Raw genomic sequence first — 17969 nt, 5'->3', positions numbered from 1 at the left:
GCCGCGGTTTCCGGCGCGGCCCGCGAGCTCCGCGGGCGAGGCGGGAGGCGGGCCGGCGGCGGCGCGCGGCGGCCGCGCTCCTGGCGCGCTCGCTGCTGCCCCAGGCGCCGGCGCCATGGGCAAGAAGCACAAGAAGCACAAGACCGAATGGCGCTCGTCGTACGAGGGTGAGCCGCGGCGCGCTTTGTGACGCCGGCGGGCGTTCGCGGCGGCGGGCCGCGGCGCGCTCTCCGGGCCCTGGGCCGCGCTCTCCGGCGTCCGCGCCGCCGCGCCCTGGGGAAAAGCGCGGAGCACCGCTGCCCCTCGGCCGTGTTTCCTGGGGTCTCCCCGCGCCGGCGCGCTGTCCTGCTCCCGTCAGGGCTCCCGCACCGGGGGCCGCGGCAGGGCGGGAAGGGGGCGACCCGGGGCCCGGAGCTGGCGGGCCGGCATTGGGCCCCGGGGCCCCAGGCGCGGTCTGGTTCCTCCGACGGTGGCCTGGAGACCGCCCTTTCGTCCGGTGGAGGGTAACTGGGCGGCGAGGGCAAGGAGCCCCCCACTACCGTCCTCTGCGCTCACCGCCATCTTTGACGGTTCTGGCAGTGCCCTGCTGTTCACCTGAGCTCGGCCCGTCCTCCCGCCTTCCCGCACCTCCGTGACCTCCCGGTGTCCCCGCACTTGGGCCGAGGTGCCGCCGGCTGGGTAGCAGTGTGCGCTGCTGAGCGGCCTCCCCAAGCACACACGGCGAAGGCCGCCTCTGTGTCCGCAGACTATGCAGACAAGCCCTTGGAGAAGCCCCTGAAGCTGGTCCTCAAAGTTGGAGGAAGCGAAGTGACGGAACTCTCGGGGTCCGGCCACGACTCCAGTTACTACGATGACAGGTCAGACCACGAGCGGGAGAGGCACAAGGAAAAGAAGAAGAAGAAGAAGAAGAAGTCGGAGAAGGAAAAGCACCTTGACGATGAAGAGAGAAGAAAGCGAAAGGTGAGCGAGGGTGGCCCCAAACCCGGGGGGTGTCCGGAGCCGGGGCTTCCTGGGCTCGGGCCGGCGTGTCCCCTCCGGCGGAGCACGCCCCGCAGAGTCAGGGCCTCCTGTGGAGGGTCTCTGGAAGGGTGGGGTCTGCAGTGAGAAGGGTCCCCGGAAGAGGCATTTCGCTCTCAACTCCCCCTTAGAAACGCGGGGTCTGTTAAAAACCACTTCATCGCCCTCGCTGCCTTGACCCTGCCTCGTAGGAGGAGAAGAAGCGGAAACGGGAGAAGGGGCACTGTGACACGGAGGGCGAGGCCGACGACTTTGACCCGGGGAAGAAGGTGGAGGTGGAGCCGCCCCCCGACCGGCCCGTGCGAGCCTGCCGGACACAGCCAGGCGAGTGGCGGCATTCGGAGGCATCCTGGAGCTGTGGGGCTTGTCGTGGGAAGCAGTGGTTGGCTTTCTGCCCTTGGGCTTGGGGAGACGCCTAGGATGGAAGGAGCCACACTCTTCGTTCCCGGGCCTCACAGAGGAGCTGGGCTGGCCTGAGTTTCTTGCTGCTCGCTTCGAGCTTCCAGAGTAGGGCTTGGCTCACCACGGCTCCTGGCCTCTTCGCGCAAGAGCCCCAAGAAGGTCCTTGGAGATGGGAGGACGCCAGCGCTGGTGTCAGTCATTCGAGCCCTTAGATTCCTGGGAGCTGTGCTGGCTTCAGCCAAGGAAACCTTCTGGAAAGCCCAGGCTTCCTCTGATATGTGTGGGCAGTTTTCTTAGGTTTCAGGCTGTCAGGCGCCCCTGGGGGGAGGCACGCTGGCTCTGACTGGAGGTCTGACCACCTCTGATTTGCTGGGGGAGTGGGGAGACATTGTTTTGCGGTTATGGAAGTGGAGTTTGCTGGTTGCCCCGCTCCTGGGGAGCAGTAAGACACGGGGCTCCTGGGCCTGCTGTGGGGGAGACGGGTCGGCACAGGGCAGCAGCTGCTCAGCTGAACGTGGCTGTGGAATGCCCACAGTTGCTAGTAATCACTTGCCTCATTCACACTGCCTGTTGAGTGCCCTCCCCTGTGTGCCTGGAAAGCCTGTGATCAGACGGTCTTTCCCTGGGCCTCTCCTGGTCTCGCTCAACAGTGTCGCCCTGGTGACTGGAGTGAGCCAGTTCCCCCAAGGACCCTGGTTCCTCGGTAGAGAAGAGCATTTAGAACCCCGGATCTGGGGCTCTGGGTGCAGCCTTGGGGACACAGTGGGGCAGACCACATACATACGTACTTTTGTGGAGGGAAACCTAGCTGACTTCAGTGTTCACGGTCCCTGAAAACAGTGCTTTTCTCGCTATGCACGCGGAGATGTTTATAGAGTCCTCACAAGAACCCCTGTTTTACTCCCATTTTACTGGTGAGCAGAGGCAGGACCAGAGAATACAAGTAAAATGCTGCCAGGGCGTTCATTGTCAACTTCTGTTCAAAGTCTCGATTGCATCCTCTTACCTCATCTGGAACATCCTAGGCCCAGGAGGGGTTGGGGGCTGGGGACAGGGTGATGCGTGACAGCCCATCCTGGCTGTCTCGGGGGACTGCTGCTGGGTCTCTGCCCCTTTCCCAGCTGCACTGGGCTGGGGACCATGTGTGGGTTTGCTCACTGTCTCGTCTGCTTCTCCTGTGAGCCTGGAACACTGGAACAGGAAATAGATTAGTAAGGATCACGAAATTGGCATTTTCTTTACAGTGAAGTGTTAGCAAGATGCTTTTGTTTAATTTTACTTTTTCCGTTTTTAAATTGGCAGCTGAAAACGAGAGCACGCCTATTCAGCAGCTGCTGGAGCACTTCCTCCGCCAGCTCCAGAGGTAAAGGGCGCTTCTGAGGGGCTCCTGCTGGGGCATCTGGGCTCTTCTCTCCACGCGCTCTTGCTTTCGCAGGGGAGGGGCATGCCTGTGGGAGCAGGGCTCAGGGTTCCAAGAACCCCAAGTCGGCCCCAGGGGTCAAACGCCAGAGGGTGGGGTCATGACAGGACCCAGGACGGTAGTTTTGGAGATTTTAGTGTATCCAAAATGCCAGTCTGAAAGAGCATAAATTTTGTTAATTTTAAGAAGCAACCTTAAATTTTGGTTAATTGCATCAGATTTTTTACTGTGAGGTGTTTCGTTCAAACACTTAGGTCTTAGGATTTTTCCAGTTTAAATAAAGATGTTTGTGTTTTCAGAAAAGATCCTCATGGATTTTTTGCTTTTCCCGTCACGGATGCAATCGCTCCTGGGTACTCGATGATAATAAAACACCCGATGGACTTCGGCACAATGAAAGACAAGATCATAGCTAACGAGTACAAGTCAGTCACGGAGTTTAAGGTAGATCATTCCACCTCCTGAAGTCGTTGCCAGGAGACTCTGTGTGTATTCACGTACAGCAGACCCTTCATACAGCTTTGGTTGCTTGCAGTTGCAAGCTTTGTGGGTGTTTCTGTGTTGGGCTGGTGTTTTGAAAATACAGGGGTCAGTTGTAACTTTATCCATGTTTTGGTCTGAAAGCTAGCCCGTGTCTTGCTTGCTAGTAGACATCTGTTTCTTAGGTTACTATTTTGGCATAAACGGACACGTTGGGTCCAGCGAAGGTGCGTTTGGTCTGACCTGCAGTGCAGTGTTTCCAGTGTAATTAACTGGGAGTTCGGATTTTTTGGGCCATAATTCTTCTGTCTCTTGAGTACTCTGTTGCCGAGTGTTTTTCAGCACTGGCTGTGAGAGGTGAAAGCGGCTCTTCGGCCTTCGATCTAAACAAGTGTTTGTCAGCATTGACACTGATGCACTTTAGGGAAAGGCGTTGTGTTTCTTTCTTAGGTTCTGTTCACTTTGGCCAAGCTTGGCTTTACTGGAGAACTCACTGAAAGTGTGGCAGGCCTGTGACTGAAGGGGGGGTGGGGGACACGGACAGTTTTCCTGGGAGGTTTGGGCGGGTCGGCAGGTGGTTCCCTGTGTGTGTCCTGAAGCGCGCCTGTGACTGAAGGGTGGGTGGGGGCAAGGGCAGTTTTGCTGGGAGGTTCGGGCGGGTCGGCAGGTGGTTCCCTGCGTGTGTCCTGAAGCGCGCCTGTGACTGAAGGGTGGGTGGGGGACACGGACAGTTTTCCTGGGAGGTTCGGGCGGGTCGGCGGATGGTTCCCTGCATGTGTCCTGAAGTGCGCCTGTGACTGAAGGGTGGGTGGGGGCAAGGGCAGTTTTGCTGGGAGGTTCGGGCGGGGAGGCGCGTGGTTCCCTGCGTGTGTCCTGAAGCGCGCCTGTGACTGAAGGGTGGGTGGGGGACACGGACAGTTTTCCTGGGAGGTTCGGGTGGGTCGGCGGGTGGTTCCCTGCATGTGTCCTGAAGCGCGTGCGTCCACCTGTGGGTCCAATCTGGTTGGTCGCCCGGTGACAGCGCTGAGCTGCGATAGCACCACCCCGTCCCCTGTGGTGACAACGCTGAGCTGCGATAGCGCCACCCCGTCCCCCGTGGTGACAACGCTGAGCTGCGATAGCGCCACCCCGTCCCCCGTGGTGACCCGAGCCTGTCACAGTCGGGGCCTGCGACATGGGCTTTCCGGCCTCAGCCCAGCCCTGGGGACACTGGCCTGGTGAGGGAAGGGTTCCAGGTGGCACGCAGTGCTTTCGGCGTCGTTGTCATCCTGTCAGGTGTGCCCTAAGTAGTGGGTTAGGGTGACAGGACACTGACGTTTCAGGTCGTTTAGTGTAAGTCGTTCACTTATTTTGGGGGAAAGTGTTTTTCTGATGGCACTAGAGTAACTATCTGTAGGCAAAATTTTAAATTCTATGAAAAAACTTCAGCGAGAGAGGGTGTGCCCACCTCTCAGTTTATCCCTCTGCTTTGCTTCAAAGAACCAGTTGTTGGTTCTTGTTCCTGTTAATGTCCTAAGTTCCCTCCAAGGAGAGGGAAGGGGGCAGGTCAGGACAGAAGCGGAGGAACCAATGTTTTACTCCCGTGAAGCGTGCAGGCTGTGTTCAGAATGGGTTACACAGTTTGGCAAGCGTCTCATTCAAGTGTTTTTGTGCAAGTGAAGACTAATGAACAGTTATGAAGATTTTTCAAAGTTTTTAAAAATGATTCTTGAATTACTCAGCTGTAAGAAAGAGTGAAATATTATCATTTGCAGCAACATGGGTGAAATTAGAGGTTATTCTAAGTGAAGCGAGTCAGGCAGATGTTATCCGGCAGCAGTCACACAGGGAATCTAAAAGATGGTGCGGGTGAACTTGTCTGCACAGTGGAAACGGACTGGTGGCTGCCGGAAGGGCAGGGTTGGGGGAGAGCAAATCAGGGCTTTGGGATGAACAGATACAAACTGCCGCATCGGGGCGCTTACTGTATGAAACAGGGAAGTATACGCAGTGTCTCATAATGAGCTGAAACTGGAAACGAGCTGAGAAGATCTCCTAAGTCACAGGAAAGGCCGTCGAACGGGAGAGCCGCGCTGATTTCCAGTGTGTCTGGGCGGCTCACTCTGGCTTCTTGTGATAGGAGTCTCAAGTCTGCTGTCATCTGTGTGGTATTGCACACCTGGTGAATTGTCTCTTTTCTTTTCAGGCAGATTTCAAGCTGATGTGTGACAACGCGATGACGTACAACAGGCCGGACACCGTGTACTACAAGTTGGCCAAGAAGATCCTGCACGCCGGCTTCAAGATGATGAGCAAAGTAAGGGGCCTCTGGTGGCGAGAGTGCCTCCTCCTCCCTGGCTCTCACGCCTCAGCGGAAGCTCACAGCGAATGCCATGCTCCATCCACGCACCCCCGGCCACGGCACGGGCCCTCTGCTCTAGGGAGCCCCCAGCCAGCCGCCCTTGCGAGCATGCCCCTCCTCCAGACACGCCCCCCCCTCTGCTCCTGCCCGTGGCTGTGTCCCTGGCAGGCTTGGGGCGGAGCTCCAGATGCGTGGGTCTCGCTGCCTCGCTGGGTCATCATATGTGGCTGCTTCCCGGAGCCCAGTGCCCCGCCCCCAGCCCCGGGGCCCCCCGTCCCATGAGCCAGGCTGCATGCACCCTGTGTCTAGGACCAGTGCCGGCCTCACCAGCCTCAGGGAGCACTCTCTGCCCCAGAGGGTTTGCTGCCAGGCCCCTTGCCTCGTCGGTGCTGTGGCCGGAGGGAGAGGTCAAGCCCGCTGCTCTGTGCTTTCTGGTTCCAGGAGCGGCTCTTAGCTCTGAAGCGCAGCATGTCGTTTATGCAGGACATGGATTTCTCTCAGCAGGCGGCTCTTCTGGGCAACGAAGACACAGCTGCCGAGGAGCCTGTCCCCGAAGTCGTGCCCGTGCACGCAGAGACGGCCAAGAAGTCCAAGCGGCCGAGTAGAGAAGCCATCAGGTAGAGCCGCCCGCCCGCCCGGCTCTGCGGGCACTGACACCCTCGCTGCTGGCAGGGCTGCATCCCAGCCCGTCTCACTCACGGCAGCTGGGACGGAGCCTGCGCCACGTGTGCACACAGAAGCAACCCTCCTCCCTGCCCACGCGAGAGTGCAGTGGCTGTGGTGGCGGGCCCCATCCTGCCAGGAGTGTCAGGAGGCCCTGGGCCCCAGGGTCGGCCGCGAGGGGTGCAGCTCTCCACTCTGGCCCACGCTCCCCAGGTCCTAGTGCAGCGACGGGCCCTGTAGGGGGGTCACGGCCACCCCCGCGGGGTCAGGGGCGCGGGCTGAGCCACCCTGCCGGCCACGCTCATGCTCGGTCCCGGGTGTGGCTCGCCAGGCCGACTGCCCGGGCACCGCTGTTACCGTGTCCTGTGGATTCTCACTGGTCCCTCACTCCCGAGGGTCCCCTCTGTGTAGGACATTCACCGGCAGCCGGGGCTCTGCACCCCAGGCTTGGGGGCTCTGTTGTGCCGTTGTAGATGATGGCTTGGGTCAGGGTGGGCAGGGGCCTGTGTCTGGGCTCCTGCTTTTGCGACTGGGGCCCAGGCTGTAAGGGGGCTTCCTGTAGGCTTGGGACCCCAGACGGCTCACCCCACACTCCTTGGAGGGGTTCCTCCGCTCTGCTTCTAGAGCCTTCCATGAGGCGACCACCTCCCTTGGGTGCTGGCAGCTGCTCCTCTTGCCTTTGCTGTCTCGGGGCGCTCTGGGGCCTGGGTGCTGCTCTCAGCCCGGGCTCACTGCCAGTGCCCCGACCCTGCACAGAATTACTGCCACTGTTGGTCCAGTGCCTGAGTGACGCTGTTGTCAGCAAGGCTCCTGTTGCCTGTAGAGTGACCGGAAGCTGGGGCTGAGACCAGAGGGGCTTCTGCTTGGCTGGTGTCCGCTCGCTGTAGCCCGCGGAGGGTTAGGAGCAGAAGGAAGGGTGTGAAGTGCACTCTGTGCCTCCTGCCACCCCCCTGCCTCCACCTGGTGTGGGTGGGCCGCCAGGAGGGCAGGCGTGACTCATGCGTGTCCCCGCCTCACAGCTGCGTGTTCGAGCCGGAGGGGAACGCCTGCAGCCTGACAGACAGCACCGCGGAGGAGCACGTGCTGGCGCTGGTGGAGCATGCGGCCGACGAGGCCCGTGACCGGATCAGCCGGCTGGTGCCCGGCGGCAAGGTAGTGCCCCCGCGGGGTGGCTGTGTCACCTACCGGGTGCTGGCCTGTCGGCACGACCGAGCCTCAAAAACCGTCGCAAGTGTCTGGCCGGAGCACCGCCGTGTCCTGGCGCTGTTGCTGCTGGAGCGTTAGCTGCTCGTCCCCATGGCTGCCGCTCCTGGGAGCAGGTCGCCGGCCAGCAGAGGGTTGCGCTGTCCCCAGGCCTAGGCGAGCCTGCCCCACTTCTCGCGGTGGCGCGTTGGCCCCGTGTCCTCGGAGTCCGTGCCTCCGCAGTCTGCGCGGGTCTGACCAGGCGTGAGCCGGTCCTCACGAGGGCCCGCCCTGCTCTGCACACCTCCTTTCTGACACAGGAGGCGTCTGGTAGGCGTGACGGGAATCCCATGGGCGAGTGGCTTTAGATTCCTGGTGACTGTCAGCACGGACGCGAGCAGAGTCAGCCGTGGTGCTTTGTGTGACCCAGTGTGTCTTAACATTCTATTTTCACACAGCGTGTGTGGGAAACTGCTGGGACTTTGTATTTATACTAAGTCTGCAGAGGACGTGTTGGGTTTTACGTAGAGGACCGTGAAGTGGTCGCAGTTGGGACGTGTCGGACTGCATAAGACACGTCGCATTTTACGTCACCTGTTTCCTGCTGGTTGGCGCGTGCCTGCTGTGAGGTGTGAGGGCCCCGTGTGGTCACGTGGTAGCTCTGTGTCCAGCCTGGTCTGCGCCGCGGTGGCTCCTCACCACGGAGTCAGCGTTTCCGCAGCAAACACTGACTCCATGCAGACAAGGGCGTCCTGTCTGGGCCTGGGCGCACAGTCCTGGGACAGCCACATCTGTCCGTGTGTCTGCGCAGCCTGCCCTGACTCACGTTCCCCACAGGCCGTGCGTTCACACGGAAACCTCCCGGTCTGCCCCACCCGTGGGTCCTCTCTGCCCCTTGTGGGCTCGTGGCTGCAGCAGGGAACTGCCTGCCATCACCCATGCCCCATCCCCGGGCTCCCTGAACCAGCGCACGTGGCTGCCCCCGGCCTGGGCCGCTCCGGCCTGCAAAGGGGCACTGCTCCCAGGTGCAGTTCAGTTTAGATGGTGGTGGGCTCCGTGTGTGTGGGGTGGGGCCTTTGGTCTTCTTGACCAGGCCGTGCCCTAGCTCACGTTGGTCAGGCTTCTGACTCCTAGAAAAGGCTATTTCTGGGGAGTGTCGTGTTCTTGAAGCTCCTGGTCACAGGGGTCCTGGGAGCCTGGCTCAGGAGCTCCTTCGTGGCACAAGTGTGCCAGGGGTCCTGTGCTCACGGCACAAGATGTGTCTGTGGTCTCTAGGGGACAGGGCGCTTTGGCTGTTCAGGGTTTACTCAGGACAGGCCGTCCTCAGAGGCCGCAGCTCTCCTGGCCCCTCAAGGGCGCCCTGCTTAGGGGGAGCCCTGGGCGGGGCCTGGAGGCTGTGGGGGGTTGGGGGCATGGGGACCTGGAGGCCGCGGGGGGTTGGGGCCCCGGGCACTCAGGCTGCTCTCTTGCAGATGGGCTACCTGAAGAAGAATGGGGACGGTTGTCTGCTCTACAGCGTGGTCAACACGGCCGGGCTGGATGCCGATGGTGTGTGCCTGCCCCCCTACCCCATCCCATTTGCTGACTGGCCTGCCTGAGGGCCCCGTCCCTGGTCTCCACGCCTTGGTGATGTGTAGATGGGGCATGGCCCATCGCCCACGTGGCAGGATGCAAGTATGGTCAGGGGTCCTCCATGGATGCGGAGGGCAGGCACTGACCAGTTTAACCATCAGTTGGAGTGAATGGTAGTGTTCTTGATAAAGAGAACAGGCAAGCTGGTCCCGCTTCAAATGCGAGACTGAGGTTCTGATGGGGACATGGAGTCCTCCCAGGCCCCCATCCCCGTGGGAACCGCCCACAGGCCTGTCGGGAGGCAGAGGCAGTGCGTTGCTCCTACAGCACGTAGACTGAGGTCTTGGAGGCGGGACTGTGGCAGGCTTGGGGTTGTGTTGCCGTGCGGTGGGCCAACCGCTGGCCTTCCACTGTGAAACCACAGAAAGCCAAGGTTTCAGGGGGGCTGCTGGCTGTCTAGACCCGAATTCAGATGGTCCCAGGAGGCCCCCAGGCTACACTCCCACACGCCCCTGCAGCTGGGGGCCGCCTGCTCAAGGCCCTGCTCCCCTTGCAGAGGAGGAGACCCACCCGGTGGACCTGAGCTCGCTGTCCAGCAAGCTGCTGCCCGGCTTCACCACGCTGGGCTTCCGGGAGGAGCGGAGGAGCCGAGGTGAGACCCACCCCCGCCCAGCGGCTGCCGCATCAGGCCCGGCTCTAAGTCAGATCATGCTCGCAGGGGCCCGGGAGGGGCGGGAGCTGGGGCCCCCAGCAGCAGGCCCCACCTCCGAGTCTGCCAGTGCGGGGGCACCTCCCCACGCTCGGCTGCTGTCCGCGCACTGGCGGTCCAGTGACGCCATTTAAAGTTCCTCCAACAGCGTCACAGTTTCTCCACGCGGGGGTCATGATGCTGTAGGCAGCGGAGAGACCTTCACCTGGAGGTTCCTGAGAACTCGGTGTGGGGGCACGTGGGCTCTGCACAGGGCTTCCGCTATCCCTGGAGACGTGGCATGCACATGGCCCGCGTGTGTGTGTCCCTCACGTTGCCCTTGCACCCCCCCAGTCACCTTCCTCTCCAGCGCCAGCACCGCGCTCTCCATGCACAACAACTCCGTGTTCGGCGACTTGAAGGCTGATGAGGTGGAGCTGCTGTACTCGGCTTACGGAGACGAGACGGGAGTGCAGTGCGCACTGAGGTGGGTGGGCTGCTCAGCGTCTGTGGCGGGCAGGAGGGCATCGGTTCCTGGCTGCAGGCCATGGTTGTGTTCAGTAAGATGCCATGGTCTCTGCCAGCGGCCTCGAATCTCAGGTTTTTAAGGGGATGATGAACCAGACTGGAGCCTGCAGGAGCCTGGTGTGACCCACCGTGCTCCAGGGAGAGCCAGGGTCACGGCCGTCCAGGGGCTCTCAGGCTGCCAAGACCAGGTGTGTGCCACAGCACCTGAGTCCTGTAGGCGGGATCTAAGCTCCTCCTGAGGCCTGGCTCCTTGCTGCAGATGCTGTCCTCCTCAGCTCCTCCCTGAGTCCTCCCCCCACATCCTCTGAGGCCTCCCCCCAAGTCCTCCCCCCACATCCTCCTGAGGCCTCCCCCCGAGTCCTCCCCGGGATCCTCCCCCCGCGTCCTCCCCCTACATCCTCCTGACCCCCCCCCCGAGTCCTCCCCGGGATCCTCCCCCCGAGTCCTCCCCCCACATCCTCCTGAGGCCTCCCCGGGGTCCTCCCCCCAGCATCCTCCTGCAGTGTCTCCCTCCCCCGCAGTGTCCTCCCCCGGAGTCCTCCCCCAGCTTCACTCTGCATCTTGAGCTCCTTTGCTCTGGAGACACTGAGGGCCACCCTGAAAGCTTCGTTTTACCTGAATTCCCTCTCAGGCCCCGTCTCCACGTCCAGCTGTGTTCTGAGGTGCCGGGGGTCAGGGCCTCAGCGTGTGAATGTTGGGGACGCAGTTCAGCCCATTGTGACTGACAGGTGTGATGCTACAGTTAGTGATCTGGTATTGCGTCGTGTGGAGTGGGATTTGTGTCTTCATTCCTGCGGGAAAAGAGGACCATCCCTTTGGAACTTCGTATTGTATGTGGGGACTGTGACAGCTGTGCTGGTCTGTGAGGAGTGGAGTCTCCCCGTTAGATCTTTGTCTCACTCCACAACGTGCAGTGTGTTTGAAGAACACACAGGAATCAGTTAGCCTCTAATACGGTAAACGAATAGCTGGCCCAGATGTTTGTGCGAAAACAGAAGAGAAGGAGGAAAACCCAGAGGAAGGTGTGGAGGCGGAGGGTGGCCTCCTGGGTGCTGACCCTGTGTCACCCTGCCCCAGCGCATGGCTCTGGGGCCCACTGCCCTTGGTCCAGGCAGCCAGACGCTGGGTGCAGAGTCGGGCCCACCGCCGTGTGAGGCCTTGCCGTCAGGCCCTTTCAGGCCTTGGCTTGGCCGTGCTGATCGGGCTCTGGGTTCTGCTCCTGGCTTCTGTTCTCAGTTTGTGGCCTCTGTTTTAAACGCGTTAGCATGGTTTGGGGTCGTCTCACTTTCTTATGGTCCAGAATGACCCCAGAGGTGCTCCCTGCCCACTCAGCGTGGAGCCCTCCGTGTGCTTCCTCCTTAATCTCCTTGTGTCTTTGAAGCCAGAACAGACACGAGTGCTCTCAGAAAGTCAGCGTGAGGGACTTAGGTGTGCAGATGCCTTGTTCTTTGCTTTGCTTTTCCTTTGCCTTTCTTGTTTTGGGGTCACTGACTGTTGTCCACCCCCTTCCCGCTCCATCTGGACCTCGGGGGTGGGCAGCCAGGGCAGGAGGGTGAGGAATGCAGGTCCCAGCCTGCTCTCGCGGCCCCTTCCAGCTTGCAGGAGTTCGTGAAGGATGCCGGGAGCTACAGCAAGAAGCTGGTGGACGACCTCCTGGACCAGATCACGGGCGGGGACCACTCGCGGATGCTCTTCCGGCTGAGGCAGGTGGGCGCCAGCCCCAGAAGCTGCCAGATGGGAGTGGGGCGTGTGTGTGAGGCGACCCGGGGCTGTTCCTCCTGCAGGTCGACTTTGTTTTTCCAGGGAAACCTAAGAAGGATGCCCCCATCTGGCACATGTTCTTCAGCCCTTTTTAGACTGCCTTTCTTCATGAGCTGTTACTTTCCATTGTCTCGAAAAATGTGCTTTTACCTTAAAGGACAGATTTGCAGCAAACTTACTGAGCTTTTTCTTTATCTAAAAACTGTCTTCATTTTACCTTCATATTTAAAACGTATCTTCCTGGTGTGGATGCCTAGATTGATGTCTTAGCCTCTTTGTAGAGTGATGTCTGACTCTCCTTGTGTCTGAGGAAGTGTCTACAGTCACTTTTATTTTTATTTTCCGTTTGTAGTATGTCTTTTTTGGTCAAGATCAGGATTGGCAAACTTTGGCCCGTGAGCTAACAATGTTGTTTTTTTTTAACAGACTTTGAGTATTTTAGAAAGTAGAAATGGAAAAGGTGCCACACCCTGTGCATGACCACAAAGCGTCAAATGTTTCCTCTCCAGCCATCTTGAGTTTCTTTCTGTGTACAGCCCCAGAGACACAGTTTAATTTCATTCTTTCACACGTACCATTCCACCGTGTCCAGCACTGTTTATTGAACAGACTCTCTTCTTACATTGGAAGAGTTAATGTTGTTAAAATGGTCATACTTTCCAAAGCAATCCATAGATACAGTGTAGTCTCTATCAAAACATCAGTGGCATTTTTCAGAAAATTAGAACTAATGATTTTAAAGCTGAGACCCCAAGTAGCCAAAGCAGTCTTGAGAGAGAGCCCAGGGGTATCACTCATGCAGATTTCAGAGTGTACTGCTAAGCTACCGGAATCAAAGGGAGCCCAGCAGTAACCCAGACGCGCCTGCCAGCGTGGGACAGAGGAGGCGAGAACGGTCTGACCGTTCTACTGAGTGTGCGCTGTTCAGAGTGGCTCAGCCTCAGACCATTACTGCTGTTCAGTCTGTCGTGTCCGACTCTGCGACCCCATGGACTGCAGCCCGCTAGGCTCCTCTGTCCTCCAGTGTCCCCTGGAGTTTGCTCAGACGCACTTCCATTGATGGCATCAGTGACGCCATCCAACCATCTCCTCTGCTGGTCTCAGCACCCCCCACACTGGCCCAGCGTCTGACTGCCTCCTCCGTCCCCACCCCTGGGGCTGCAGGTGCAGCCTGGGGGCCCATGCCTTCACGGCTGTCTCGCCCCAGGTGGTCTCGTGGGTGCCCAGCCCGCTGGGGGTCTCAGCTGGTCTTGTGCGGGCAGGCGCTGCAGCAGCCTCACTGTGGCTGCGGCCTGTGAGGCCCGCTCAGGTCGCGGGTGGGCCTGGCCCACCTCGTGGGTGAGTGAGAGGGTAAGCAGGTGTACTCTGGGTACAGCTGTTGAGAGACTGGCTCCTGTCTGTGATTCTTTGTAGAGGAGAAGCGTTCCGATGAAGCCTCCGGACGAAGTGAAGGTGGGTCCCGTGGACAAGTTGCAGACAGTGAGGACCTAGTGGTTCTGGTCTCCGGGAGGGCGTTGTGTGTGGCCTTTGAGACCGCGCCAGTGAGAGGAGCCTCAGTCCCTTTGCTGAGGGAGGAAAGTGAGATGGTCCGACCTCAGCCCGACGTGGTGACCTGGCCTGAGGGTGTGCAGCGGCAGGGTCTCCTTCCAGGGGTGGGCGAGGACGCTCAGCAGGGACAGCCTGGGGCCTCGCCAGCCCCTGAGGACATGGTCCACTGTGGCCTTTGCCCCGCCCTGTAGCGATCTGGAGCACGTTTCGCCCCAACTCTGAAACTGCCTGTATGGGCAGCGGCACTGGGGCTGGGCCGGGCTCCGGGGGCCACCGGCCTCCCTGACGGGGCCTCGTGGGGCAGAGGTCAGGGCAGGTCAGGCACCGTCAGACAGGGTCTTGACTGATGGAGATTGGAGAGGGTGCCGGCTGAGGGCGTGTGTCTCCCCGGGTGTGCAGGGCGGCCGGGCGTCTGCTTGGTCTCTGGGCTGTGCGACATGTGTGGCGTTGGGTGCCAGCCCCGCACGGCCCGTGAAGACCTGGGGCTATCTGCAGCTGCCTGAGCTGGGATCCCCCGGCCCCGCAGCAGGGCCTCTGCGGGTCAGCCCAGAGGCGGTGAGGACCTGCCACGATGTCTATTGAGTTCCCAAAAGACAGCCTGGCCTTGAGTCCTGGAGGTCTCCCTGGAGACCCCCCCCCCAGTGCCAGTGGGTCCCAGGGTCCTCCCCAGAGACACCGCCAGCATCTGCGGGTCTCTGTCCAGTCCCCCTAGTGCCCATGGATCCCCAGGGACCAGAACCCTTCCGTGCTGGTCCAGGTAGAGGCTTCCCCTGGGGAGCCTAGGCCCTGTGGTCCCCGGATTGCGGCCAGGTCCCCTGTCTGTGGGCTCCCTGCGCGGACAGGACGCAGCCAGCCCAGCCCCCGTCCCCTGGGTGGTGGGCACCAGCTTGCTGCCTCCATCTCACGTGGCTTGTCTCCCGCAGGCTGGGGACCCTCTCGGGGACAGTGGCTCCACGTTGGATTTCACGGCCACAAAGCCCTACTCGGATGTCTCCCTGGACATCTCTGTGCTCGGCTGTCTGGGTAGGTTGTGCTGGGTGCCATGTTGTGCCTGCTCCCGGGAGGGTGGCTCAGCCCGGCCCAGCCCGTGGGCCCTCGAATGACGACTGCACCCACCCAGCCCCGTCCTCAGGACCCCACCCCCACCCCCCATCCTCAGGATCCCCAGTGGCTCCCAACAGGGCTCACCAGGCTCTCCTTTCTGACCTCCGGCCCCATCCCTGGGTCCCCTGGTCCGGTGGGCAGCAGGGAGCTCCTGCTGTGGCCGCCGTGATAGTGCATTGGCGTGCTTGCTGCCATTGTGGCGTGTGCCCCAGCCAGCCCACAGGAGGGCCCTCTACCCTTGTTGGCCCTGCGTGTGGGTCCAGCCCTTCCGGCCCCTTCAGATCTACTGACACATGGAGTTTGCAGGTGGTCATGCTCGTGGCTTGTCCCAGCGGACAGACCAGGGCCCTCCACGGGGGCGCGCTGGGGGAGGAGGTGCTGTGGGGACCAGTGTCCGTTTGCAGAGCCTGTTCCCACGGAGCCCCCAGCACCGAGCGTGACCCCTGCACACCCTCTGCCAGACACATCCCCGGGCCCCAGGCCCCAGGAGGAAAGCAGGCGGGGTCCAGCAGGAAGCACATGGGAGCTGGGCGACCCCTCTATCACTCGGGTTTGAGGGGGCATGCTGCCGAGGGCCACCCCGCCTCTGACCAGCTCTCCTTCCGCTGAGTCTGCCATCTCCTGTTTCTCAGTAGTTGGGTTGTTAGCTGCCCTGTTTGCTCTCTTTCAGGTCTATTCTTAGGCTGCGTCTCTTTGCTGGGCCTGGGGCCTGGGGTTTATGTTGAATGTGGGGAGTCTGACTGTAGTTTGTCCTGTGCTCACCTGGGCCTGATTCTGCCCACCTCCCTCGAGGAATTTTCCTCCTCTGGTCTCCAGCCGGGGCAGACACGGCCCTGCGGGCGCCGATTTGTTAATGCCTAGCGTTTCCTGCATCTCCCCTCCCCCCTCCGATCCCATGTCCTTTCTCTTCTGTGTGGTGGGTCCCGGTCACTGCCCCTGTGTCTCGTTTGCGATGTTCCCTGGGGCTTAGCCTCCCTGCTTCCCACCCACCTGCTCTTCGCTGGGTCCGCCGTGCGGGTGCTGCCTGACGTTGGTGCAGAGCCCCGTGTGGTGGTCTCCCGGCCTGCTTAGGGTGGAGAGCCGCTTAGCGCAAGGAAGCGTGGCCCCACCATCAGGGTCCCGCCGGGCCGTCAGGGGGCGCGGCGTGGGCCCAGCCAGGCGATGGTGGCCCGAGCCTGGCCCAGCCCCGTCGTCTGTGTCTGCAGGGAAGGTGAAGAAGGAGCTGGACCCCGAGGATGGGCACCTGAGCCTGGATGAGACGACAAAGCTCCTTCAGGACCTGCAGGAGGCGCAGGCAGAGCGCGGGGGCTCACGGCCCTCGTCCAACCTCAGCTCGCTGTCCAACGCCTCCGACCGGGACCAGCACCACCTGGGTGAGGCTCGCCACGTGCTGGGCGTGGGTGCCTCGGGGGGAGCCGGGAGGCCAGGGGCCAGAGGGCTGGGCCGGGTCCAGGGGCGCTGCAGGCGGCCCACCTCCGGGGGACTCTGGTCAGGCAGCTGCACTGGCAGAGGGGTTTGCATGGAACTGTCTTGTGAACCTGGGGCTTGACCTGAAGATGCTGGGTCCACGTTGGGAAGAGCCCCAGCCAGTCGCATCCAAGCCATGGACCCCACAGCGTCATTGAGGAGGGAACGTTGGCTTCTTCCTGCTTCTGGTTCTGAAGCAGTGTGGGCAGCAACGTGCTCCTGCCCGGCCCTCGTGGGGGGTCATGGGACCTCGGGGCCCTGAGTCGGGGGGGCACTCCGCCATCCTTGGTTGGGAGCCCCCGTTGGCACGTGAGGGTCGGGGGGTGGTATGTGGCCACCCCGCCAGGACGGGAGCGGACGTCATCTGCAGGCCCCTTGAGCACGCTGTTCATGTCCGCACACTCCTGCGTCCCCTCTGGACACAGCACTGAACTTCCCTTTCTGCGGCCCTGAAGTTTGGGGGAGGGGAGGGGAGGGGAGCGATCAGCTGCAGACGGTTGGCTGAGGCTGTCCAAGTAGAGGACTGGCATTTTGACCCCGTTAACCTGGTGATAAAAGCGTGTGAAGAGGTTCTGGGTGACTGCGGTGGTTCCCAGCTATGAGGATCCCCAAGGTCCTGGTGGACCCAGGGGCTCCTTGGAGTCTGGGGGTGTCTGAGGACCCCCGGCTCAGGAGCTGCCTTCCTGCAGGATTGACAACCCTGCTGTGTGGAGGCTCGGCCATGCCCTTCCTGGGGCCCTTGGGTGGTCTCTGTCCTGAGTCCAGGGCTCTGGCTGAGCCGTGGGCCCAGTTGGCCACAGCCACAGGATGTGTGTCCAGGTGGGCTTCCTGGGCGGAGTGCGTGGCAGCACGGGGCTGACATGTCCCCCTCCCGTCACTGCAGGGAGCCCTTCTCGCCTTAGCATTGGGGAGCAGCCGGAGGCGGCCCACGACCCATACGAGTTCCTGCAGTCTCCGGAGCCTGCAGTCTCCACAAAGACCTAGCGTGGATTTGTACTTTCCAGTTTTTATTTGCGTATACAGAGTTTTTGTCACGAGACAAAGACTTCATCTTGTCCCCTTTGGCCTGCGGGAGCAGCCCCAGGGAGCTGGTGAGTTGTCTGCAATCACGTCGGCTGCACTCGGATGTGGGGTGTCCGTGGACAGCCCTGTGCATCCTGGCGTGGACGTCACTTATAAAGGGTGTGTGAGCAGACTCTGTGAAGCCGGCGTGGTCTGTCTCTGGGCTGCTTGGTAGCGGGGCGTCCCTCACGGCGCCTGTGTAGACACTGTTCAGTCCGCGTCCTTGGGGAGTGGACGTGGGTGAGTCCTGTGTGCACCCGCCCCACCAAGCCTTTGTCCCCACACTGCTGGGGAAGGCCACAGCGGGGCCACGTTGGGTGCTCTGCTGGGCAGTGGCCCATCCTGTGACTGCAGCCGTGGGTCATGTGTCGGGAACGCTTTGTTCTGGATGTGTTTACTGGATGCCTGTTTGTATCTGCAGATTGTAAATACAGATCTTAATAAAAAGACACAGTGTCATTGCGTGCATCATTTACAGCCCAGCCAGGTGTCCCCTGTTGAGTGACTTTAGTCAAGACCCTTCACTTCTCACTCAGCTTGATGGCCTGCCTTCTTCCTGGTGCCATCTCCTCTGCCTCCGGCTCAGCTCTGGGCACCTCAGTGGTGTCCAAGGTCACGTCCGCTCCCGCACAACTTCCCGCTGTTTTCCTGCCATGAAACAGAAGGTTGGAGCCTCCAAAGCTGCTGGGTAGCCCTGATGGCACCGCTTGTGGGTGACTGAGCTGATCGTCCCT

At 61.0% G+C, this 17969-nt stretch overlaps 1 protein-coding gene across 4 annotated transcripts; it reads left to right on the top strand.

The window, feature by feature from the left end:
* Positions 1-8: 8 nt before the first annotated feature.
* On the top strand, positions 9-17684 carry BRD9 (bromodomain containing 9). 4 transcript variants are annotated; one of them, XM_055422321.2, is made up of 16 exons: positions 9-167; positions 746-960; positions 1209-1341; positions 2722-2782; positions 3139-3283; positions 5505-5615; positions 6165-6277; positions 7343-7475; positions 8978-9053; positions 9634-9729; positions 10120-10252; positions 11889-12000; positions 13468-13506; positions 14526-14625; positions 15912-16079; positions 17057-17684. In XM_055422321.2, exons 1-16 carry the CDS (start codon positions 116-118, stop codon positions 17155-17157), a joined length of 1788 nt encoding a protein of 595 aa, XP_055278296.1. In that variant the 5' UTR covers positions 9-115; the 3' UTR covers positions 17158-17684. The 4 variants fall into 4 exon arrangements, with proteins under 4 accessions (XP_055278296.1, XP_055278295.1, XP_055278294.1 ...); XM_055422320.2 differs by having other exon boundaries at positions 6162-6277; XM_055422319.2 differs by having other exon boundaries at positions 6144-6277.
* The last annotated feature ends 285 nt before the right edge of the window (positions 17685-17969 follow it).

The sequence above is a fragment of the Moschus berezovskii genome, chromosome 18 (genome assembly GCF_049115385.1).
Source record: "Moschus berezovskii isolate FMDL1 chromosome 18, NW_MosBer_1.0, whole genome shotgun sequence".
NCBI lineage: Eukaryota > Metazoa > Chordata > Mammalia > Artiodactyla > Moschidae > Moschus > Moschus berezovskii.
The sequence above is the reverse complement of the archived record's forward strand: the minus strand, read 5'-3'. Positions and strand labels throughout refer to the sequence as shown.

Bases quoted from the DNA above. Each gene is read 5' to 3' on its own strand.
- BRD9 (XM_055422318.2), top strand. From the start codon at position 116: ATGGGCAAGAAGCACAAGAAGCACAAGACCGAATGGCGCTCGTCGTAC. The intron at 1,342-2,721 runs GCGAGTGGCGGC...TTAAATTGGCAG, and splicing joins AGCCTGCCGGACACAGCCAG to CTGAAAACGAGAGCACGCCT. The intron at 9,730-10,119 runs GTGAGACCCACC...GCACCCCCCCAG, and splicing joins GGAGGAGCGGAGGAGCCGAG to TCACCTTCCTCTCCAGCGCC.